Source organism: Pipra filicauda, unplaced genomic scaffold, assembly GCF_003945595.2.
Source record: "Pipra filicauda isolate LSUMZ 115617 unplaced genomic scaffold, ASM394559v2 scaffold235_size1210477_pilon, whole genome shotgun sequence".
In the NCBI taxonomy this organism is placed as follows: domain Eukaryota; kingdom Metazoa; phylum Chordata; class Aves; order Passeriformes; family Pipridae; genus Pipra; species Pipra filicauda.
The window spans coordinates 1084250-1108421 of NW_024104349.1; the positions used below are offsets into that span (position 1 = coordinate 1084250).

Below are 24172 nucleotides of genomic sequence, written 5' to 3' on the forward strand. Positions count from 1 at the left end.
GGACAGAATTCCACTTTTTTTTTTTTCCTTTTTATTTTCCCCTCCCAGGAACTGCTGAGCCTCTGTGGTGACTGGTGTGCATATGGCAGTTCGTTCTCCTGGTGGGAATGTTAAAAATACCAGCTACAATTTTCCCTTTCCACATACCAAAATATATTAATGTGCTGCTGCCTTGGTTAGTCATTTCCTCTTCTTTTGTTCCTTTCGCAACAGGGTAAAGGACAGGGGCACATACTTCAGTCAAATCTTGTCTGGTTAAGGAGTCTGAAGCTAAATAGATTCTCTTGGGTTAATACCTGTCTTTGTTGGCAGAAGAATTCCATTCCCATCCCTTAAATACACATGTAAAAATAAGTCCGGATAAAGTAATTTTTATGGCGTTCATACTAAGAATATCTTTGCCTGATTTATTTTTACAGTGGAAAGAAATTCTAATATGAACTGGGCTCAATATTCTTACCATGAATTTAATATATTCCTGCAGGAAGACTTTGGTGATACGTTGCTGCGGGAAATTTTCCAAACTCGTTTATTTTGAGGTTTCTTGTCCTCCTCCTGTGCCATCACCTCCGTGCACACGTGCTCCCCCTTCCCTGAGTTCCTGTGAGACCTCGTTCAGCGTGGGTGGAAACTTGGTGAAAGCACCAGTGTGACACTGTTGGGCTGTTCCTGGCTCAGCTGTGGGACAGCTTTGGCAGCCTCTGCACCCTCGGGGTGTGGGGGTACAAAGGTTAATAAATTCAGCTCTACAGACCTGCTTAAGTCTCTCTGAGTGACTTGCTCACTCTGCAAGGCTGGGTGTTTTTTGCTTCTTGGTTGCTGCTGCTTTGGTGAGAGATTTGGAGGAAAGCTTTAGCCCCAGGCGGTCTGGAGACCCACAGAATAAAGTGGTAGGTTTAAAACTTTCTTGTGTGTCTGCAGAAATTCAAGTGAGCAGGCTAGAATGTTGTCTGACCAGTGTGGCTGAGGGCAAAGTTGAGTAGAAATCTGGAGAATCAAGCAATAAATTAAGATGGGTTTCTTCTTGGGTATGTCCAAACTTCAGAAACACAGCCCATAAACAACATACCATCCTCTTTAGCAATCTGTTGTGGTTTTCCTGTCCTTCTGGCACCGAGGATATCTGCTTTACCCTGGATTCAGAGCCCAGGACAGCTAGTGCCTGCCCAGGCAGGTGAGGATGAGCAGCGGTGCTGCTGCTCCTGCCAGGCAGCCTGAGAAAAATCAGCATTGGTGGGGCTGTGGGAGGGGCACAGGGAGGTGATTTTACCTCTCCAGGGATGCATAGGCATGTAATAATACACACAGGTCTTTTCCTTGGCTATTTGCAGCTCTTGTATATAAAAACCTGGGTTGTTTTGTTTGAATGAGCATTAGCCTCCCAGTACTGGGATGCCATTCATACTTTCACAGAATCTGCTAAGGCAAAAAAAAAAAAAAGGCTGGACCAGAGGCCTTTTCTTCTTTTGTTTCTGTCTCCTCTTATTTTAAATTTATTGTTTTAAAAGATAAACACAAATGCATAATACAGGAATGTATATTTATGTAGTTATATTTACTGTCTACACTGGGAAAGGGAAAAGGTTTCATTCCAACTGTTTTCTCTTTGCACATTGCTTTGGAAGTATGAGAGGAATTTGAGCACTGAGAAGCTACTGCTCATACCTGCTTTCCTCAGTCACAGAATCATAGAATGGTTTGGGTTGGAAGGGACCTTAAAGAGCATCTCTTTCCAATCCCTGCCATGGGCAGGGACACCTTCCACTATCCCAGGTTGCTCCAAACCCCATCCAACCTGGCCTTGGGTACTTCCAGGGATGGGCAGCCAGAGCTTCTCTGGGCAACCTGTGCCAGGGCCTCCCCACCCTCACAGGGGAGGATTTCCTTCCATGCTTGGAGTTGGATGTTAGGAGATGAAAGGGCTGTAACAGCCCTGATTTTTCTCAAAAGATGATCCTCAATATTTCTTTTTTTTTTTACTTGGAATTTGGGGCTCTGCCTCATTTGTGACCAGAGTGGTCAAATGCATAACTGACGTGGGTGCTGTAGGGCTTGTTTTAATTGGGTTAAAGTAATAGAGCACAGCAGGGGTAGGTGCAGAAGTCTCAGAATGAATATACTTATGGTAATGCAACTTACTCCTGCGTCAGAAAAGGGTTAAGCCATGTTAGAGTGAGATACCCTGAAACCCTCACAGCTGAGACCCTTCACCTGGCCTTGTTTTGGCACAGCTGACTTTGGGAATGATGCTGCGTGTGATTATGTCAGCAAATGGAGCAGGGGATGAGGTGGGTGAGGAGCACCTTTGTGACCCCAGTGGAGGACGTGCAAACACTTGTGATGGTAATGCCAAAATCCCCAGATCCTAGGAAAGGATGCTGTGTGAGCTGACAGAGCCATGGCAAACCCTGGAGCAAACCCAGCCAGGCTCAGCATCAGAGCTGTTGTATCATACCTGCCCCTGGCTTCAGGGAATGGTACCTGCTCTCTCTGAGGCTTTCTGTGGATCTGAAGTGAAGGTTGAACTGTGAATGTCTGTTTATACAGTAGACCACAGCAGCTGTCCCAAGGCCTTTGTTAAGGTGCACAGTGGCTTTAAACTTGTGTAAATGGCTTTTGTGTGTGATAAACCCGAGCTGCCATGGGGTGTCACAGCAACTTGGCTTGTACAAACCTCTGTTAACTGCCCAGACAACCGATTGGGATAACAACACAGGCATGGCCCAGTTCCTCCCTCACATCCAGGTGCTGGGCACAAGCAGACTTGAGGTGTGGTTGTGTGTGTTTAGTGCTCCAAGAGTCCTGGCTTGGATCTGCACCTGGCTCGTGCTGCTGGATGGGTTCATGTTGCAGGAGACCCCCTTGATGCTCGAAAACTACACATGTGGAGCTGCTGCTCAGACTGGTAACCTCAACTCAGCTTTGACCACAAATCTGCTAGATTTATCTCTTGTTTGTAGTATTATTTTGAGAAGGTTCTGTGATGATTTTTATTTTTTTTTTACCTCCCTATTTTGAGAAGTATCAGTGCACAGTTCCCTGTGCACAAAAGCGAGTGGTGGTTGAAGAGCAAATGTCAGATCTGGTCTCTGCTTGCGTGGAGGGCAGGGAAAGGGGAAATGCTTGACCCAAAAGCCTGAGCTCACTGCTCTGGTGTTTAAATGCCTCTCAAATAATTCATGGTGGTGTGGGCAGGGCACGTCTGTACACGAGCAGGTGAAGGAAGGAGCCGGGGAAGCCTCAGGGACTCCTTGGAAATAGGGATGGGAAGGTGCAGACTTGCTGAGTAATGCTGAGAGTCCTGCCCCAGCCCTCTCCTGCTGGAAGAAAGAAACCTTTGATCCTTTCCAGGCACTTTGGAAGAAAGTAAAGATTTTTTATCTTCTGACTTCAGAGATAATGGGGGGGGTGTGTTAGAAGCTGGTGGTTTTAAGGGAAAAACTTGCAGTTTTTGGAGTGTGGTGGAGCCAAGGACATTTTCTGCTGGCCCTGACACGTGCCAGCTTTTATCCCAAATAGTATCCCCTCACAAATACTGCAGGAAATGTTTTGGTTTCCTAAGACTTTCCAGTGCTGAACAATCACAGAATCATTTAGGTTGGAAAAGACCTTTATGATTGAGTCCAGCCATTCCCCCAGCACTAACTCATGTCCCCAAATGCCACATCTGTGTGTCTTTTAAATCCCTTCAGAGGTGATGACTCCACCACTGCCCTGGGCAGCCAGTTCCAATGCCTGACCACCTTTTCAATGAAGAAACTTTTCCTAATGTCCAAACTAAACCTCCTTTGGTGCAACTTGAGGCAGTTTCCTCTTGTCCTGCCCCTTGTTCCCTGGGAGCAGAGCCTGACCCCCACCTGGCTCCCCCCTCTTGTCAGGGAGTTGCAGAGCCAGAAGGTTCCCCCTGAGCCTCCTTTTCTCCAGGCTGAGCCCCCTCAGCTGCTCCTGCTGCTCCAGACCCTTCCCTTTCTCTGGACACACTCCAGCCCCTCAATGTCTTTCTTGTCATGAGGGACCCAAAACTGACCCCAGGTTTTGAGGTGCCTCAGCAGTGCCTGGCACAGGGGGACAATCACTGCCCTGGTCCCACTTCCACACTATTGCTGCTATCAGTGTATTTGTGCCCATGCTCTGGTGAACCCTGTGGGTTGCAGGTGTGAGGAAAAACTGGGTCTGTGCATTTTCAGGGTATTTGGGTGAGCTGCTGGGCAGGAGTGCAGAGCACAGTTCCTCTCGCTCTGTGTCAGCAGCAGGTGTGCACGCTTTTATCCCTGGATAAACTCAGAGGTTGCTTGTTCCACTTTCACTGATGCTAATTCCAGTTCTGGGCTCTATCCTGCAGCCCAGGTGGTTTCAGGGTGTCAGCTGCCGCTCGGTGAATCCCTGCCCTGCCTTGCCATGTATGAACTTGCCTGAACAGCTGGGCTGTGGTGGGAACAGCAGCAGGTACCTGGGCTCTCACCACTGCTGGTGCCTGGACAAGACCAGGGGCATCTGTCAGATAGTGGTGGCAGGGTGGTGTAGCCATATTGCACTCCCGGCTTGCTCTCAGCACTGCTGCTCTATTTTATCAGGTGTTGGCTCTAAAGCTGTGTTAAAAACAAACAAACAAACACAAAACCCTGAAAGTAAAGGCTTTTGTTGAAGCAAAGCTACTCTTTCTGGAATTTAATAAATAGCTTGTCTGTGTTAACTAACATCAAGCAACTGAGAGCAGACAGAGCCCAACAGATGGTACAAACAGCGGCATGTTTGGAATGGAAAATATTTACCTAGAGGGTATTCGAAGCACTGAGCTTGTGCTCTGCAAATGGCTTAATTGTATCAGCGGAACAAAGTGAAGAGCAAGATTTATTGACAAGTCTCGCTCTCCTCTCGCTGTCAGCGGTTTGGAGGGGGTGTCAGGCGCTGTTGAGCTTCCCTTGAACAGGTCTCTTTCCCGGGAAGAGTAGATTTAATACCTGAGTGGCTCAGGCTGTGTTTGAGTGTCTGCAGCTTTCTCCTGTGGCTGCACAAATCAAGCTGTCAGGGCAAGTATTGAAATGAAAAACTCTGAGCTTGAACTGCTGTTTGTTATGCTTCCCCCCCCCCCCCCCCAGTCTTAGGTTTGAAAGGACTTTTATATCTATATTTCTATGCTCTGTGTAGGGAAGTAGAGTTCAAAAAGAATACAAACAGGTAGCTTAAATTTTACCTTGAGTAATGTGTGCAATTTTGTGTGCCATAATCTAAGGTTATAAAGGTATTAAAGAGTGACCAAAGAGCTGTGGAAGTGGTGGTGAAAGTCCTGGAGGGGAAGCCATATGAGGAGAGGCTGCAGAAGACTGAGGGGAGATTTCATCCCAGTCTGCAACTTCCTCCACTCTGGTGACCAGAGACAGGACTCAAGGGAACAGCTGGAGCTGTGACAGGGGAGGTTTAGGTTGGATATTAGGAAAAGGTTTTTCCCCCAGAGGGTGGTCGGGCACTGACCAGGCTCCTCAGGGCAGTGAGAGGCCCCAAGGCTGCCAGAGCTCAAGGAGTATTTGGAAAATGCTCTCAGGCACACGGTAGGATTGCTGGGGTGTCCTGTGCAGGGCCAGGAGTTGGACTCTGATCCTTATGTGTCCTTTCCAACTCGGGGTTTTCCATGACTCCATTCTATAATTCTCTCTGGTTTTGCCATTGGGATCAAAACTAGCAGGGCCATTTAGTCCTTGAGCTTTATGGTGGTTGCTTCAAGCATGACTTTAAACTGTGCAATTTTAAAAGTGACCTGTGAGAAGATTGTGTGTGATCTTACTGGAAGTTGTGTATTTTCCTTATGAAGTTGTCAGGTGAGCTTTATGTGTAATATCCTATTTTCCTGCGTTAAAAACTGCTCAGGTGCAGTCAGCTCCTTGCTGGTGTTCTCTGGGCATCACGTTTTTGGGAAGGCTGAGGACACCGAGTTGTTGCAAGGGCTCCTTCATTCCCAGCTGTCTCACCTGCTGAAGTTACCCCAGTGATAACAAACTGAGCAAATTTGATGATCTGAAATCCCTGCCTGCTCCAACAGCTCCAGTTTAATTCTGCCTCTTTGTGTCACATTGCAGCAGCTCTGCTGTTTTTTGTGTCTTGTCTTGGGGTGTGAAGAACCCATCTTGTTTTTTCAGTAACATTAGTGCTGCTTGAAAAACCAAACTAAAGTAACCTAAGCTCTAACTCTGCAATTTTTTGTATACTATACCAGTCCTGATGATAAATGAAGTGCCCTTAGGTTTTTTTGACAGCCCCCTTCTTCCTAGAGCTTGAGCCCAGCAGGGCTTTAGTTACTTAATACTCCTGAACAAGTCACAGAGAGCTGGTTGCTCCTGCTGTATGGATGAGGAATAGGCATGGAATGGCTAAACATCTTGCTTAATTTTGTATTTTTCCTGTGGCAGAGCTGGGTTTAATTGCCTTGCCTATCCCAAGTTGCTGGGCATCCTCTCCCAAAGAGCTCTGGGGCAGGATGAGCTCGGGAGTGAAGCTGTTTTCAAGAGGATCCTCTTTGCAGCTGCCTGATACGGAGTGTGTTCCCAACTGTGTGCAGATTAGGGAGAACAAAAATAGTGTTATCTATTTGAGGAATTTATTAAATACAGATACTGCTCTGGGACTTCTTGCTGTGTTCCTAGTGACTGTTGGATGCGAGGGCTTTTAGTCTGCTTGCCAGCTTGAGAAAATCCCAGGGAAAATATCCCAATTAAAGGAGCTGTTGCCTTAGCTAAATCGTATGTGGTATCTCTTAAACTGCTTAATATTTAAAAAAAAATCACCTTGGTACCTATATTCCCCCCTTTTAATGTTAGTTTTTCAAAGAGGCACAAGTCTCTGAAGATTATGTGCATTTTGGGACCCAGGCATTTATAGAAGCCGTGCTTTTCATGTGCTGGGACTGAGCTACGAGTGACTCATTAGCCAGATGGAGCTATAATTTATTTCTGTCTTCTCAAGTAAGCTAATCCCCTGGACCTAAACTGAATGAATATCCCGTGAAATGTGGTATCTGCACAGGGTGAAACTTGAGATTTAAATGCAAAAAGGTGTGTTAGAAAATCCAGGGCAACATTAACAGGCAGGGGAAGTCAGGTGCAAGCAGCAGTACTGCACTGGAGTTCAGAAATAGCTGTTTTTCTGTGGCACGGGCTCTGTTTAGGGAACAAAAGTGCAATTCTTTTGTTAAAGGCAGGATGGGAACAGTAGCAGAGTCTGTGCACGGCCTGGGACAGATGAGGCTTGTTCCCCTTTTTCAGAATGACTAAAGAGATGTTGTGAGCTCTTGAATTTATGGATGAGACGAGAGCGTGTCTGCAAGGGGGGAGCCTGGCACGGGCACTGGGCTCTGAGGAACGTGACCAGCAGCAGGTTAAGAATCAAATACGAGTGAAAGGTGAGTATTTAACCAAATGCCTTGAAATTCAAAGGTAGCTGAAGTGGCTGTGCCTCTCGTAGGCAGCAGTGAGGGGGTGTGCAGTGCAATTCCTGCCGGGTGTGCCTTGCCTGGGATTGTGGGTTTGAGTGGGAGCTGGAGCAGCTGCCCTGGGGACTTCTCTGAGGGAGCTGTGAGTGATAAAAGTCCCACTGCAGCACTTGCAGGGAGAAAAATGCATTTTTTGCATGAGGGTGTCTCCTCACAGGAATGGGAGGGATGGTAAAACTAAATTCTGAGGAGCAGTTCAGCTGGTATGTGAAGGTATGTTAAAGTTAATGTAGCATTTGCTTTTTCTGGTTTATTAGAATGAGCTTCTTCATCCTGTTTCTTTTTGCATGGCATAGAATACTTCTTTCCCTCTATAGTTTGCTTCTGTTTTTTTCCTAGATGGCTTTTTAATGTAACACAGGAGTATAAATGGGAATGACAAAACATTTTTAGTAATTGTAGATTGTCGGGGGACAACTGGAAATTGTGTGTGAGCCAAAACACTGCTGATTTACCCCATGGCAAGGATGCCACTTTATAAAGACATTTTGGCAAGGTGTGGATGGTGAAGGATGTTGTCTTGTTCTGTATATGAGCCAGCAGCAGTGGTATCCTCCTAGAGTGAGATTTAAATACCTTTGCTGGGCTGAGATGGCAAATAAGTGTGTGACCATCATAGTGAGAACTCGTTTGCCATTCCTGGGTGTGCTTAATCAATTCTAATTACATCCTGAGACTTTTATTTGGGTTCAGGTTTTTGGTTTTGTTTGGTTTTTTTGGTTGTTGTTTTGTTTTGTTTGTTTTTTTGTTTGTTTGTTTGTTTGCTTTTTTTTTTTTAACCGTACTTCTGTGTGAGGAATTGGATTTGTGTGTGGACTTCAGAGACGAATCTGCCTGCCTCTGATCAGTGTTTGGGGTGGGAAGGTCCATGTGGCTCATGCTTTGCTTCACCCTGATGAGCAGGAGGAGGGCAGGAGCAGTAACTGGTGAGGCTCTGAACCTCATCATTGCAGTGTCATGCTCCAGATCCAGCAGATGATCCCGTTGCTCCAGTGGAGGGAAGTGCAGGGAGGGGAGAGCAGGGTGGTGGACGGAGACTCAGCAGAGCTCGCGCCGCTCATCCAGCTCTGAGATCAGACCTCAGCTAGTCTGACATGTGTTCCCCACCCAGACTAGCTGCTGTAATTATGTATTTATGGCTCCTCTTGAAGCAACTGAAGCTTTTAAATGTGTCCTCTCCTCTCTAGTCTCAGAGCAACAACCACTTTCTGCCAAAGTCCTTCCTCTATGCCCACTGTGCCTCCTGACCCTTGAGTCTCGAACCCCTTCCCAACACGTCTTATGCTGAGCGTGTGATTTGACCTGAGCATCTCCTGTCAGATGCTGGGAAAAGTGTAGGGACTGACGGCTGCAGGGTGGGATAGTCCTGGCTTGGCAAAGCCATGGGAGGAGTTTATGGCCAGCTGTGTGCTGGTGTTCCCAGCAAGGCAGAGATGGGCTGTGCCGGGCTCCGTGTGGTTGGGTATTGTAACTGTTGCAGTAATGTATTGTAATGATCAACTTAATTACACTTGTGAAAAATCTGCTTAATTACATATTTACTTTGGGGATTAGCCTTTCCCGTAAGCATTCAATATTGACTTTGGCTGAGACAAGTTTTTGAGATCTGCTTCCTTCAAGAGATGACTAATATTAGATCACTTAGTGCAGGGAGCTGGGTTTATCGAGTAGCTGTAATTAATCATTTTGAAAGCCCGAGCTCAGTTTTGAGCATCTGTGCTTTTTCTCCCCAAAAGACAAGCTTTTCCTCCCATCCCCTCTGAGCCCTTCTGAAACTTTCTGTGCTGGATGTAATTTTAGACCCGAGTCTTTTCGGTGAGCAGAAAATAAATACAAAACTGGGAGGAGACTTAATGTTAAGACAACTGATGAATAATTAGTGTATTGAAACGTTATTCTTTTATTTGTATAACCTAATAGCCAAATTAGAGTTCCCAATCCTTGCTTTTTCTGCTGCTCAATGCACTGTACAAATATATTATCACAGTAACTCCTCTCTGTCTAGAATTTCTTATATGTATCAGCAATTCCCTCTGGAGCCAGAGCCAGGTTCCACATGGAGCTCTCTCCAGGGTGGCAGGGTGGCAAAGCCAGTTTGTGGTAGCAGCTTCCAAAAAAAGTTGGGAATTGAGGTAAAACAGCCTTAAATAAGTATAGACTAATCCCCTGTCAGCCCAGAAGCAGGGGGAGCCTGTCCTCTCCCTGCACCACACAGCTTCTCCATGGACTTTAGCCCCTGTGCCCTGGGTAGGCACAGTTATTTTCTTTTCCTAGGCAGCACAGGGAATACTCTGAGCAACCTGGGTTAAATCCCTTGCCTTTCATTCCCAAGGGACACTTGAGTTGAAGAGTCGTCTTTTCTTGTGTAGAGGAAAATGTAGTTGAAGCACGTGCTTCCCGTGGTGGTTTTTAAACTGAGGTGGTGAATCAGGAATTGTATTTGCTTAATTAGAGTTTGGATTATGTTTGTTTTGTTTTTTATTCAATGTCTGGTGCTTTTTTTTTTTTTCTTTTTCCTTGGAACAAACAGTCTGAGGAGGATTTGGATTCTACCTGCAAAAATCCAGGTCTGTTCATAGCAATTAGTTTTGAAAGGGGGGAGGGGAAAGTCAGAATGAAGCTAAAAATCCCTAACTGTGGGGTCAAGACAAACCAGATTTTAACTCTGTGGTTCCTGCTTTAAAAAAAAATAAAAAAACCACTAATGTTTGGGACATAATGTTTTCAGCAAATTATCCTATAGTCATCTGGTCTGTAAGTGTCCTGGAAGTTATACACTGTTACATGTGCAAAATAAGTAACAGATCTTCCTGTTTTCCTATAAATGTATGGAATTTTCATGAGTTTGAAGTTGGGTTTTAGACTTCAAAAAACAGTTTTTGAAAATACCTGATTCTTTATGATTGACTAAAATTCAGGGCTCTCTCCTTTCTTCCCCTCATTCCACTTCTGAAGCTGTCATAAGTCTGGGAACAAAAGGAAGCTGAAACTTAACTCCCACTTGCCAAGATAAAGATCTTAATTCATTATGTTTGATTTATAAAAAAACCCCAACAAAACGGTGTTGTGCGTGTACTAGTCCTTATTTCACAGCCTCTGAAAGTGCTGTCTCATGTATTTCCAAAATCAAAAGCTTTATGAAGTTCACATGGGGAAGGAAGAGTGAGGAAAAGCAAGGGAAGAGGAGAACTGCTCTCTTCCCAGATCAGCAGTCTGGCAAATTGCAGTTCTTCCTATCCAGGTTAACAACTTTGAAGGGAATGGTAAATGATTCCAGAAGTTGTCCCATGGTTGATGTAGTTTGGTAATTTTGAGAATGAGAAAATCTTTTATTATTATAATCACTATATAATAATAGAAATCTTTTATTATTATAATCACTGGAGGAAATGATATCGAGGGAAAAACCTGCTCAAAACCTAATTTTTTTTTTTTCTTTTTTCCCCCTCTAGGTTTTTTTTTTTAAGGAATTATAGCTAAGAAAAAGCACAATGGAGTTTTACGAGTCTACCTACTTTATCATCCTCATTCCTAGTGTGGTTATTACAGTCATCTTCCTCTTCTTCTACCTTTTCATGAGAGAGACTTTGTACGATGAGGTCCTGGCGAAACAGAAAAGGGACCTGAAGTTCCAACCCACCAAGGCCGACAAAAAGAAAACCGAGAAGAAGAAGAACAAGAAGAAAGAAGCTCAGAACGGGAACATCCACGAGTCTGACTCTGAGAGCGCCCCTCGGGACTTTAAGCTCTCTGATGCCCTGAGCACAGACGAGGAGCACGTCGCCGTCGCCCCCGTTCCCTCGGGCGCGACCGAGGCGCCGGCCGGCGTCAGGGAACGGAAGAAGAAGGAGAAGAAGCACAAGGCCGGTCAGGATGATCACGTAACTAAGGACTCGGAAGGATCCAAGTCTTCAGGCAAGAAAGTAGATCCAGTCCCTGTTACAAAACAGCCCACTCCACCATCTGAACCAACAGCAGCTAAGAAGAAGCCTGGGCAGAAGAAGCAGAAAAATGGAATGGGTATCTGATGTTGCATATGCTTCTTGCACAGAACGCCAGAGCCGTGTTCTGCTTTTTGCAAGGCCACAGAGTGTCTCTCACAACTGTTCTGCCTGATCTCTCCGGGGCAAAGCCCTCTTCTAACTTTTTCCTTTTTTACAAGCTATTGCTTTTTTTCCCCCCCCCCTCCGTTTTTCATCTGGCAGCAATGCTCTGGTTTTCCTCCTCCCGTCCTTGCTTTCTTCTACTAAAGATGAAGTGAAACAGAGTAGCTCGTATCTCTGCTTTGCTCCGTGGTTTGGCTGCTTTGCTCTCAAGCTGTCAAAACTTTGATTACCTGAAAGAACCTACTAGTTGTTTGCTGTGTGCATTCTGAGGCCAAGCTCTGGAAAAAAAAAAAAGGAGTCCTAAGAGTGGTTGCTCTGATAAGGGAGGGCATCTAGAGAGCCCTCATAGCAGACTGCAAAATAAATCATTGTTTAAGTGCAGGCTTAATGTACAGAGAGGTGTGTGGTGGCTGATTCATGGAAAGAAGCACTTATAGCTGCTTCCCACCTGCTACACCTCTATAATTGAATGGAACTGATGCTAAAACTGATCTGGTTGTTGTAACTGAAATACCCAACATAGAACAGACCAAAAACTACTCAGAATCGTTTCTGTCTTGACCATATCCTCAGCAGCTGCCAGGTCTCAGTGTGGTTGTCTGACTATGAATAGAAGTGAAAAAAGAATAAAAATACCCAGTTCCAGAAATAAGCGAAACCTGAGGTGTTTGCAGATCCCCTTTTGAGGTGCAGGCACAGCAGGTTTGCACAGGGAGCGAGGAAAAAGAGCGACATTGCTGTTTGATGTGGTAGATTTTTTTTATTTTATTATTCTTTTTCTGAAAAAATGGAGAGAAAAAGTCCCACCCACCACCAACAGAAGAAGTATCAAATCTTGTTTGTGGGTGTTCTCCAAAAATCTCTGTGGCACAGTTAAATTGTGGTCTGCAGGCACAGTTCTGAGGGCAACCACAACTAAGTCTTATCCTTGATTACAGGAGCTGACACCAGAGCCCTGCACTGTGCGTGTCAGCTCTGACAAGAATCTTAATATAGCCCAGGCTGTCCAAAATGATAAAAAAAATTGCTCACTAGAAACTGCTTTTCAAAAGAACAGTTCCCTAATGGGAAACTCTTTATTTTCTGCTTCTCACAGTCCCAGTAGCTATTGGGGGTGTGTATTTAAAGTGCCCAAGTGGGTTTGTGGAGGGGAAAAGTACACTTCTAAATGAGAAACTAATGTGGGTAACACGTGCTATCTGCTCTGTCACAGTGAAATCTGGATTGGATTTGTTAAACTGTTCCTTGCATTGCCGTGTGTTCTGCTTGCAGATGAGATTCCTGTCTGTAAAATCAGTAGGTGCTGTGGCTCCTCACTCTGCTAAACCTCCTTATGCCTTTGGGGTTCTCTCCTGATGTGGGAATTGTCTGTGTGTGTGTATGTGTGGATAACTTTGTGTTCTGATTTAAAATATGTGAGTTTCTTTTCCTGGGAGTGGACTTTGGTTATTACAGATTTACTGATTTAAAAATAATGCCAAGAATATACAGAAGAGCGTATTGTCTTAATTGTCTCTTACAGATGATCAGGATAGTAAGGCTGATTCTGTTGTGTCTCCTGCCAAAAAGCAAGAACCTGTGCTACTCCACCAGGAGATAAAGCAAGAAAATGTATCAGGAAAGAAGAAAGTCTCTGCCAAGAAGCAGAAAGTTGATAATGGTGAGAATTCTGACTGTGATTTAGTTCAGATAAACTTATCTGTTAAACCTTTTTGCCATCCATACTTTAGTTTCTCTTCCTCTGGAAAATAATTTCATAGAATAATAACTCCTTTAATTTGAAAAAGCAGGAATTCCAGGTAGGAAAGGTTGCTGAGCCTGAAATACTATTTAATTTTATCAACATCTGGTATCACTGAGCATTGGATAATGCTGTGAACCCCTCTGAGCTCTCTTGGATCCGAACATCCACGCTCGAATGAGGACTAATGCGGAGACTTAGAGTACAAGCTGAGCAGGCTCTTAAGTTGCTCTAAGCAAGGCATGTCTGGAACTGCTGCAATCATCTGCCCTGAACAAGATTGCAGTTTTTTTAGCTGGTTGCTTTGACCACATTCCTCTCTTATTGTCCTTTTGTTGGCTGCCTGGTGCTCCAACACAAACTGTTCGTCTTTGCTGTCAAGGCCTTCAGTGTTCGTCATCCCTCGTTCTCTGCCAAGATGCTGTTTCTTGTCTCCTCTTGGCTCAGTGTGTCTCTGTGTTTGTGTTTTTTTTTTTTCTTTTTTAAGTTTTTACAATGAGTGCTGTTGTGTCTGTGGCTTTTGGACAGAGTGTGACTATGAAGATCTGTGAGGCCACCTTGTTAGCTTCAAAACTCTTCTCTACTGGGACAGCTATGAAGCTGGAGGCTGATGGGCTGCTCCTGGAACAGACACTGTTGCTCCCTGTTCCCTTCATACTTTGGTCAGGTCATCAGGGGTCCAGATCAGTTTTGGGCCCTGGTCAGACCAGGGTGGGGTTCCAAGCAGTGTAGGGTTCCTGTAAAACTGAAAAACTTCCAAATGATTCCTGGAAGAACCCTACTGATGGGGAACTTAGGATGTGACTGTCTTTTATGGATGTTCTTGTGCTTTTCGCAATGGAAATGGGTGCACTTTTTTTTGAGGGGCCACAAACTTGTCTGTACATGGCAAAGAAGTGTTAGTACCAGCTCAGGCAGCAAAGCTGAGCTGTCAGTGCTACAGGGGAACAGCTCATGCATTATTTGAACACAAGCTGTTTCCTTTTAAAGCCACCTCTCCAAAATGACAGAGCAAAAATGAGCTGTGGTGGGCATCAGGATCGGCCAAGGCAGCACTGTGGGGATTTCAGGTGTTACTGACACTGCAAAATGTCTCATTAAAGAGGTTGTTAAAGGAGGGGAAGTTAGTAAGGGAAAATGTGAGGGTGGTAACCGGATTAGATGGTGGACATTTCTGCTAGAGGAGAGCTCTCCTCACTTCTGAGCTTGCAGTATACCTGCAGGTGTTTGCTGGCTGCTTAAGTGCAAAGACTAGCAGGTGGCACAAAAAGGTCCATCTGGCCTATTCTGCTCCTTAACAGCAGCCAGGGTTCAGAAGTGTTTTATAACTGGCTCTCTGGCAGCCAGGAATGCATATTTGTTTTGCACTGATGCCCCAAGCCCTGCGTCCCACCCAGTTCCTCTCCCTGCGCTGCTGTGTGGCATCTGTTGTCCATCAGCCCTGCAGCCTGGGCTGGCTGGGTCAGTGAGCTTTCCTGCTGGGATATGGCTCTGTTCACAACCTCTTGGATACTCCAGGCAGTGTAGCTCAGGACTGGGCAAACAGCAGATCCAGCTCTGGCTGTGTCTGTTGTCCCTGGTCTGTCGCTCTTCCTCTCCTTTTTGAGTTCTTTGGACAGAGGCTGCTCCTTATCCAGTGCTGTGTGAATGGAGACCCAGGGTCAGGCAGTACCTCTGGGAACCTCTCTGCATGTTAATGATGCCTGAAGCCTGCTCTGACAGCTGAGATATCTTCATTAGGAGCAGTTGAGTCTGCATGCAAAATAAACCTGGTTGCTGTCCCTACTCTATGTCCTGCCTAAGTGGTTGAGTTCACAGGTGATGTAATCCATGTGAAAATGCTGGCAGTGAAGTACCAGCTTTTAGCAGAATAGGGACAAAAGACTTTACTCATACTTTAGGGATGCTGAATGATTTCATACACAGCCACAAGTAAACCAGTCTCATTGAGGCTTTGTGCAACTTTCTCATTAAAGTGAAATGAAAGTCAAAATGTAAAGATTCTTCTCTGTTACTTGTTAAAATGCTAAAAGGCAGCTTTGGAAGTAGAAATTAAGCTATTAAATTACTATGCATTAGAGACCTCTATTTAATGGACTTACCTGAAGAGATTTAATGAGTTAAGCTGTGAAGGATAACAGAAATGGAGAGTATAACTATTGAGGTTAGAGATGCTTTAATCCAATCCTAATATGTTATGCACCTTTTCTAAAAATGTTGATGTTAATTATTACAAAGCTTTAACCCACCCTGTGGACTTTTGATTACAGTTTTGGTGGATGAACCTCTTATTCAACCAACTACTTATATTCCTTTGATGGATAATTCCGACTCTGGCACTTTGGAAAAGCGAGAAGCGGTCGAAGTAGTAAAACACAACGTGAATGAGGGGATCCAGAAGAGCAGTGGCAAGAAACTGAAGAATGAAACAGATAAAGGTAAGAAACTGATAATTCAGGCATAGCCTGCTTGCAAACCTGAACAGGGAAAATGTGTGGGGAGGGGGATCCTGTCTTATGTGCTGGGAAGAAGGGATTTGAGGAAAACCTTTGTGGCTGCAGGATGCTCTTCTTGTGTGTGCTCGTTTCTGCCTTGTCTTTGGCACTGTGGAAAGGGCTTCGTGCCATCTGAATCCTTTGAGCTCTGACTGGGCTTTTGTGTCCCCACAGTGAGCAAATGGGTGATCACAGACCACACAGATGCACGGGAGAGAGTTTTACAGTGGATAGTTCAGGCATTGCTAACAGGGATGGACTCTAACCCAGAGCTTTCAGCACAGGTTGTTGGAGTCTTTGTGAGGCTGGCAGTGCAGCCTGTGTTCTCTGGGGATGTTCACTGGGACTGACCCAGTGCAACACAGTTATCTGAAGCAGATTGCCAGTGGAGATAGTCTGGCAGTTCCCAACAAGACTCAGAATTTTCCCTTCAGTGCAGTTGGAATCGGTTGGAACAGGGGAACTTCCCTCATTCTCCCACAGATGCTTGGAGTGATTAATGAGCATTGTGTCCCACCCTGAAACTTTAAACAGGCCACTGACCTGCTCAAAGCCTGCCAAACTTACTGAACCATGAGGTAAGACTCTCAAATTTGTGGGCAGCCAGAGAGAAGCCAAGTTGGTGAGCAGTGATTCCCTGCTCATGTTTGTGTAGGAGGCTGGTTCTCCTATGTTCCTGTCTGGTCACTCACCACACTCTTTGGAACCTCTCTTTTTAGACTTGTCTTCCAAAATGCTCCCTTGAAAGCTTCCTGGTGACCCTTTGTGATATCTAGGTTGGATTCCAACATGCCTGAGGCTCCTCTTGTGCTTCTGCCTCGATGTCTGCATGTTACTGTCCTGCAGCATCAAAGCCTCTCGTGTGCACCCGTCCCTTCTCATTTCCTTTGCAGGCTGTAACCTTCTCTGTGAACTCCTAATTCTCCTGTGTCAGCTGGGATTTGCCATCCCGATATAGAAATCTTCCCCTGTTCTAATTGTAAGCTCCTTGGATGCAAGGGCAAGGTCTTCCTGTCTTCAGGGAGCACAGGGCTCAGGCTGGTCCTGCAGGCTGCTGCAGACTCCCAGCTAGCTGGGCTGTGCTCTCAGGATCTTGGCATATTCCTGGTAACAGCATCACTGCTGATGTCAATGCAGCAGGGATGGGAGCTGCAGTCTATGGCCAAGACTGAGTTGGATTTAGGACTAGAGGAGAGTGTGCTAAAATTTCTCAGTGTTTCCCTCCCCGTGCTCTGTTATTCAGTGATTTGGTTTTATACTTGATTTCTTAGTATCACTACTGCTTTTTTGTTCTTCATTTATATTTCAGACTCTAGAGATGTTTAAGTTTGATGTGTAGCTTGGTTTCAGTGGCATGTTTAGCACCTGTGGTGAGAAACCTGGACCCTTCTCCATGATCCTTGGGACAGTTCCTGAGCCAAGCATCATTTCTAAGCTTGTGTTGTTTTTGTTCCTCCCATCCTTTCGCATACTTTTGTGCACTGGTGAATATTTCACGGGGATATGGGATGCCTTGGTCTTGTTCTTCCATTTCCTGGAGTCAGGGGGCCACCTAATGACCTACCTACATGCAGCCTGTGTTTTGAGTGGTGTTTTTTGTTTGTTAGAGTATAGTTCAGTTTAATTGTTCTTTGTCTCTTTTAAACACTTAGCCATTAAGAGGGATCTTACTGATTTATCTTCCTACTGCTGAATTGCTTCTGCAGCAGTTCCCTCAGTCTAAGTTTGGAAGTTAATATTTTTGTCTTCCATATAATGTAATCAAAAAAAGAGCCAGCTTTTAAATTAATTAACTTGTCGTGTGCTCGTTCAGCCAGGCTGTCCTTTAAATTGAGAGCTCAGTTTGAATTACTGTCAAAATACCCTGGAAGGGACTCTTCAATTTTTCACATTCATGCTATTTTTTTCCTCCAAAAATCTGTGTTTTGCTTTGTCTTCTTGCTAGCAACACTATAAACGTTACCAACTGTCCAAACAAAGTGGTGGGATTTTCTTTTTTCCCAAAACTATCAGCTGGCAGATTGTTATCAGATTTAAATGGGAGAGATGTTGTTTTTGCTGAATGCTCGTGACCTCTTGCTTCTTGGCATTTCAGGCTGGAATTAAATGTAATGCATAATGATACCCCATCACATGCTGTTTCGAGGCAAAATAAATAATTCTGTGTGGAGTCCAAAGTAAATAAACCCTCCCTTCTGTGTTGCAGAGAATGCTGAGGTAAAATTTAAAGACTTTGTGACATCCATGAAGAATATGATCTTCACCGAGGACGAGGCCCGTTGTGTGGTGGAGGCGCTGAAGGAAAAATCCGGTGCAATCCACGACTTCTTGCAAAAGGTGAATGGCTGGGATGGGAGGGGGAGACAAAACTTTACTAAAGGCAGAAATTGGAAGAGGTGCTGTCAGATTAGCTGTTGTCCATGTCCTGTCGTGATTTGTGCGTTCTGCCTTTGGAAGACTCTTTGCAGCTGGTCTGTGCTTGCTTTGCATGCAGAAAGGAGTTGTCAGACGCCTGTGTGCTGCCATCTGCCATCCCAGGGGCTGGCAAGGCAGGCTGAGGGCTCTGACCCTTGTAAAGAGCAGACATGGCCATGGAGAATAAGAAATACAGCAGGAATGCTGCTGCTGATGCAGGGAAAGGCTATCTAGTGGCTTTCAGGAGCTGATCTTTCCCAACTGTGTAAGTAGGATAAGCTACAGCAGAAATTAGGAGAAAGCTGGTGTGGCTGATCAGCTGATTCTGTGTTTTTCAGGTCTCTTCATCTCAAGTTTACACATTGTAGTGTGACTTCTTTGGATGTTTTTCATAGGATTGTAGGGCAATTCAGATTTGGAAGGGACCTGAGGGGTTTGTAGTCCGACCTCCTTCTCAAAGGAGGACCAGCTCTGAAGTCAGCCTGCTCAGGGCTTGATCCAGTCTGGTTGAAGCCTTCAGAGGCTGAGACTGCAAAATCCCTCTGTGCCAGCTCAGTAGTTATTTTTAATTCTTGTTTTCCAGACAGAAGAGAATGGTGACCACCAGTATCTTACAAATACCTGCTCCTCCTTCCCATGACTCAGCATGACTCTGTGCTCGTAACATCCTGATTGTCACACTTGAAATCTTGCAATCCTCAATTTTTCTGCAGATGTACCAAAAGAGAAATGCAGAACTAGATGTGTGCCAATTAAGTTAAAGCAGTTGAGGTTGGGAGGGACTTCAAGAGGTCATGCAGTCTGCCTGCTCAGAACAGGTCCAACATTGAATTTGGAGCAAGTTGCTCAGGGATTTGTCCAGCTGGGTCTTAAAAACCTCTAAGGACAAAACCCAATAGAGGTACACTTGGAATGGTGTTGCCTGTTCTAGTAGCCAGTCTGTTTACTGTGTTTTTTCTCTTAAAGGAAGATTTGGTGTTAAAGCTAAACCTTTAGGATCAAAATGAGTTCCTGGGTTTGTGTACAACCAAAAAATGTGGGTCCCTGTAGATGGAAATGTAAATAGTTTTCTCTCTGTAGCTCATGCAAGTCACAGACAGGGTGTTTTATACTGCATACATACACAATACCACTAAAGGAGACCTTCCAAATTCAGAGTGCATTTATGGGACTGACACTTGTTTGCTTCTTCAGTGCTTAGACTTCACTGAGTGAAGTCTGAGTAGTTCAACCTCCTGCTTGAAGCACGACCTGCTCCAAGGCCAGCCCAGGCTCCCCAGGGCTTTATCCAGGCTTGAAACCTTCAAGGACTGAGACTGCACAACCCCCTCTGGGCAACCATCAGGCTTCACTGAGTGAAGTCTGAGCACAATCATGTAGAAATTGTGCCCATCACTGCAGCTATTTCAGTTTTTAGAACCAGTATACCAGCGGCGGGACCATGGGAATTGTTACTCTGGGTCCATTCCCTGTTGTATCTGTGTCAGTGTGCCAGCAGAAGTGTAATTAGCTGGAGCCTCTCCTGGGAAGTGGAAGGAGACACCAGATCAGTGTTTCCTTTTTCCTTTGTGGTGAGATATTTCAAGAGATTAGACTTGTTGGATTATACCTGCTTTGAGTGTAGGCTGGACCAGATGATCTTGGAAGTCCCTTACAACCTCAATTATTGAATGATTGAGCATCTCTGTGTCTTTTCCCATTATTTCTCTTAATGGCTGTTCTTTGTTTTCCCCACTACCACACAGCAGCTCTCTTCCAATGGCCTTAAGAGCCCATTTATTCTCTTAATTGGTTTCTGTGTGCTTGAAAATGCATTTCCCTGTCTGATGGAGTGGGTGCTGCAGGATCCCAGGATCCATTAGCGGCAGGATTGGGTACTGGTGGTACCACCTACTCTGTGCAGATGGAGGATTTGGGAGCAGGAGGGTGTGTTTCCTCCTCTCAAGTTTGCTCTGCTGCCAGTACTTGTGGCATGTGTGGTCATTTTTATGTCCTCCTGCTGCAGGCCAGCAAGGCTGAGTCGGCTGCGGCTCTCCATCAGCTCCAGGACAAAGAGAAGATGCTCAATGCCATGAAGGAGGAGGCAGCTGTTGCAAAGGAGCAGTGCAAGCAGCTCTCCCAGGTAAATATAAAGAGTTTCATGTGTGTAGAGAGGAGCAGGGCCTTGTAGGACGAGCAGCCAGCAAATGCTGGCTTACTGAGCTTAGCCTAAGTTGAAAGGTGGAATTTTTATGCTGAGAAAGCTGCCAAGATGCTATGTTTGGTTTTATGATGTTATAATGCATTTATGCTGAATTATTTCCCAGTAGTTTTTCCAGGGAGTTCATTTACTGAGACTTTTAAGCTGAGCCTATTTTTCTTTTCAAATGGATCCTTTAAAAACACTTCCTTCACGAGTATGAGACCGTTTTGTGGATGCAAATATTAAATGTCTTTCCTGCACTGCTGTTTTAATTTGGGCCATATTCTAGCATTCACATGCTTGTGTGCTCCTAGGCACAACAGTCACGAGTTTTCTTCAAGAAGGAAGGTAGAGAAAGTGTAGACTGCTTGCTTTAGCCCCTGGAGGTGCAGCTCTGATTGCTTTGGACTTACAGGGATGCTGATGCATCGCTGTCAAGACCAGTTTATGAAAAGTAACCTTTTTATGAAGGTTTCAGAGGAAAGCAGTTGCAGTAGAACAAATTATTAGGCAGATATGGACTGAATTGGAGAGTTTTGGGATGAGGATTCTGATGTTCTGGCTGGTTTGGAAGCATGCAAGTATTAGGCTCGGGAAAGTCGTGTTATGGGACAAAACTTGGGCACAGAAAACTGGGTGGCTAAAGGTGGGAGCAGAGTGGCCACAGGACGTGGGAGTTGGGAGCTTTGGGAGATGGGAGGGGAAGAAGGGAGTGAGTATTGTGTTAGCTCCTGGCAAGGAGGGGGTGGATTTGTCGGTGGGATCAAGTGGTTTGGGATAGTCAGTGTGTAATCATAGGGAGGGAGAGCTTGTCATGTGTTTGGAGGCAAAAAAAAAAAACTGGCTCAGGACTGCAGAATCAAAGGGGAGAGGTATCTGCTGTTGAAGAAGCAGAGGGAATGGATGAAGGAGCCTGGGTGTGGGAAAAGCTGATGTGATTGGGGAAAAAACCATCTGCATCGTGATGCTTGTGAAGGTAAGGTGGGAGCTGCAGAGAAGCAGGGGTCATCAGGAGGTTTTCCCATCTGGACTGAGGAAGGAAGAAGCTGGGAGAAAATGGGTGAAAGCAAAGTTGCTGCAGTGCTGAAGTATCAGGATAAAAAAGGGATAAAGCTGAGCTTGACTGATGAAAGCTCTTATCTTCTAAATTCATGTGTTTCTCTGAAAACGCTGTCGAAAGCTAAGGGGAGACTTTAAGGTGCAGGGATGTTCCTGCAGGGGTGTTGATAAAGATGATAACTGGAGAGGATAAATGGGAGCAAGAGGTGCCTGACCTTGGAGGTATTTGGCAAAACAAAAAGTAGGTGAAAGTTAATCTTCCCAGGATCTCTGGTGCTGCCCTGACATGTAACTGGGTTAGTGAGGGCTGCAGCTGGATGGTGGGATTGGTGGAGGCATAGGGGAAGCTGCAGTGTGCCCTGGTGCCCTTCTTTTAGTTGCATTTTAGCACAGGAAGAGATAACATGAAAAAAAAGATTTGTCATAAGTGACTTAAGACTTTTAAAATGTGATTTAAATTCCTAAATGCCTCCGTGAACACGGGCTTAGGAACTCGTGTGGCTTATTTCATTCAGGGGGCACAGTTAGCGAGTTGGATCTAAGAGAGAGAATAGCCTTTATTTAAATTTAAAATGTGGGAAAAGCTGCAATTACTCTGAAGAGGTGGAGGGTATTCAGGCTAATAATTTAGAGCACTTAAATTATGTGTCAAGGCTCCCTGACACAGTGAGGAGCTGTGTAAGGAGCTGGGCTGTGGGGCTGGAGACACCTGAAGCTCAGATGGTATGAATTCCTTGTTGTGTGGTGGGAGCTGCTGAAAGCTGCACTTAATGTTTTTGCTTACTAAAGCAAGTGCATTTATGCTGCAGAGGAGCAGCTCTATGGATTTCTCAGGTGTCTGGGTTAAGTTACTGACTAATAAATGATTAAATAGCAATGTGTATTTTCATTTCAAAGCTATAATATGGTGTCATGCTGGTGGGATTCAGGGCTTCTCTGGCTTTTGTAGAGCACTAATAGCCCATCTCTCATAAAGCTGTTGGCTTTGCAACCTGCTACAAAGCAATTATTGTGCTCTGAATTGCTCTGTTTGGCCATGATGCTTTACCTGTGTTCTTCCATTTTGCTAAATTTGGGATGAAGATCTAAGCTCTGGCCTCTGTGTAATCCATGGGTTTAGTTGTTAGACCTCTATGATTGGGCAGAATGATGGAAATAGGACTCTATCTTTTCTGAGACAACAGAAGATCGGTGTTTAAATTGGCAGGCTTCTTAATAAATGTGAGATTATGCTGATCCTAAATATTCATAAAGATGCAGAAAATTTGGTCGGGTTTAGTGCTGTAATTTCTCTGAGTGAAGAGCGATGCTGACTTTGGCTTGATGCATGCTTGCTATGTTTTTAGTTATCTTGAAACACTGATTATTAGACTTTAGAAAGGAGCAGTAGATGACTTCTTTCCCTTTTCCCTGTCCCTTCCCACCCAAGGAGCTGGTTGCAGAGAAGGAGAGGAACGGTTTGCTCACGGCGAAAATGCGAGAGCGCATCAACACGCTGGAGAAGGAGCACAACACTTTCCAGAGCAAAATACATGTGAGCTACCAAGAATCTCAGCAGATGAAGATCAAGGTGAGTGCTTTACCAAAGCCGTTGGAGTTGTTCAAGCACAAGCAGATCAATGCTGAGAAATTGCTCCCTTAGCCAGGGTGCAAAACTTTGTGGGAGTTTCCTGACTCGAAGACGAGGTGTTCTCACGGGTGACTTTGGTGGTCTGTGAAATGCTGTCCAGGCAGCCAGTCTCTGATGTAGTTACTTTTCCTTCGTGGTGCTCTGCTGAAATGTTATTCAATTAAAGTGTAAAATCTAATTGAAATACTCAGCTTAAGAGAGCCAATAATGCTGATGATCATTTACCAGCGGATAAATCTCTTTAAAATTATACTATAGAGTGACAACATGGCATAATATACATGAAATACCAATGCCTGGGGGAGTGCTTTGCTGAAAATATTTGAAGAGCAGACACTTGTAATTTTTTAAAGACCCTTGTTACTGTCTACTGTAGTTGCATTATAATGGAGTGACCTTATAATGAAGGGTTTGTTTCATCAGATTAAAAAGTTTAACTTAGAGTTTTCAAAGAAGAATGGCCCTTTTTATACCAACTTGCCCGCTTAGATTTCATTCTAGTACTTTTTTCCCGTGTGAATGTCACAACATGAAGCCCAGCACATGAACTTTCCAGCTTTAATGCTGTTATCTTCTGTCTCAGCACTTTAAGGAGTAGCATCTCTGCAGTTTTGGAGCAGAACTGTGTTCTCCTGAGCAGAGACGACTTCCTTGGAAACTGTGCAGACAACTGGATAATGAAAGGGTCTTGCTGCTGACTGGGGAGGGGGAGAGACATCCCAGCACAACTGGGAGGTCTTTGCAGATGCTGCTGTCCCAGGCAGAGCTGGAGAAAGGATGAGCAGAGTGCTTTGGTCCTGCTCCCTCTGCTGATGTGCTGCAGCATGGCAGAGAACCTGGAGATAGTCAGAGCTTCCAGTTACGTGGGGTTTGTGCCCCTGATTCTGCTGGGATCTTGTTGGCTTTAAAAAAAAAAATAGGGAGGGAAAAGAACCCCTCAATGAACATCCAAGGCCCAGCTTGTTATATTTGTTGGTGCAAAGCTGGAGGTGGATGCCCTGCAGGGGACTGCTGTGGCTGTTACACAAACTTTTATTTGGATTTTTTTATATCTAAAACCC

The 24172-nt window shown here is 44.9% G+C and overlaps 1 protein-coding gene across 8 annotated transcripts in view; it reads left to right on the forward strand.

Annotated features, from left to right (window-relative positions):
* KTN1 (kinectin 1) overlaps positions 1–24172 on the forward strand; it is a 76392-nt gene that overhangs the window by 12275 nt on the left and 39945 nt on the right. For 3 of the 8 annotated variants that reach the window (XM_039381641.1, XM_039381647.1, XM_039381645.1), the window contains exons 1-8: positions 7283–7393; positions 10014–10051; positions 10938–11503; positions 13112–13249; positions 15601–15768; positions 18032–18162; positions 20246–20362; positions 22911–23051. In XM_039381641.1, the coding sequence (XP_039237575.1) occupies positions 10975–11503; positions 13112–13249; positions 15601–15768; positions 18032–18162; positions 20246–20362; positions 22911–23051 (1224 nt within the window). In that variant the 5' untranslated portion in view covers positions 7283–7393; positions 10014–10051; positions 10938–10974. Of the gene's footprint in view, positions 1–7282; positions 7394–10013; positions 10052–10937; positions 11504–13111; positions 13250–15600; positions 15769–18031; positions 18163–20245; positions 20363–22910; positions 23052–24172 lie in introns of those variants that run through there. The other 5 variants (XM_039381646.1, XM_039381650.1, XM_039381648.1 and 2 more) reach the window with 4 other exon arrangements.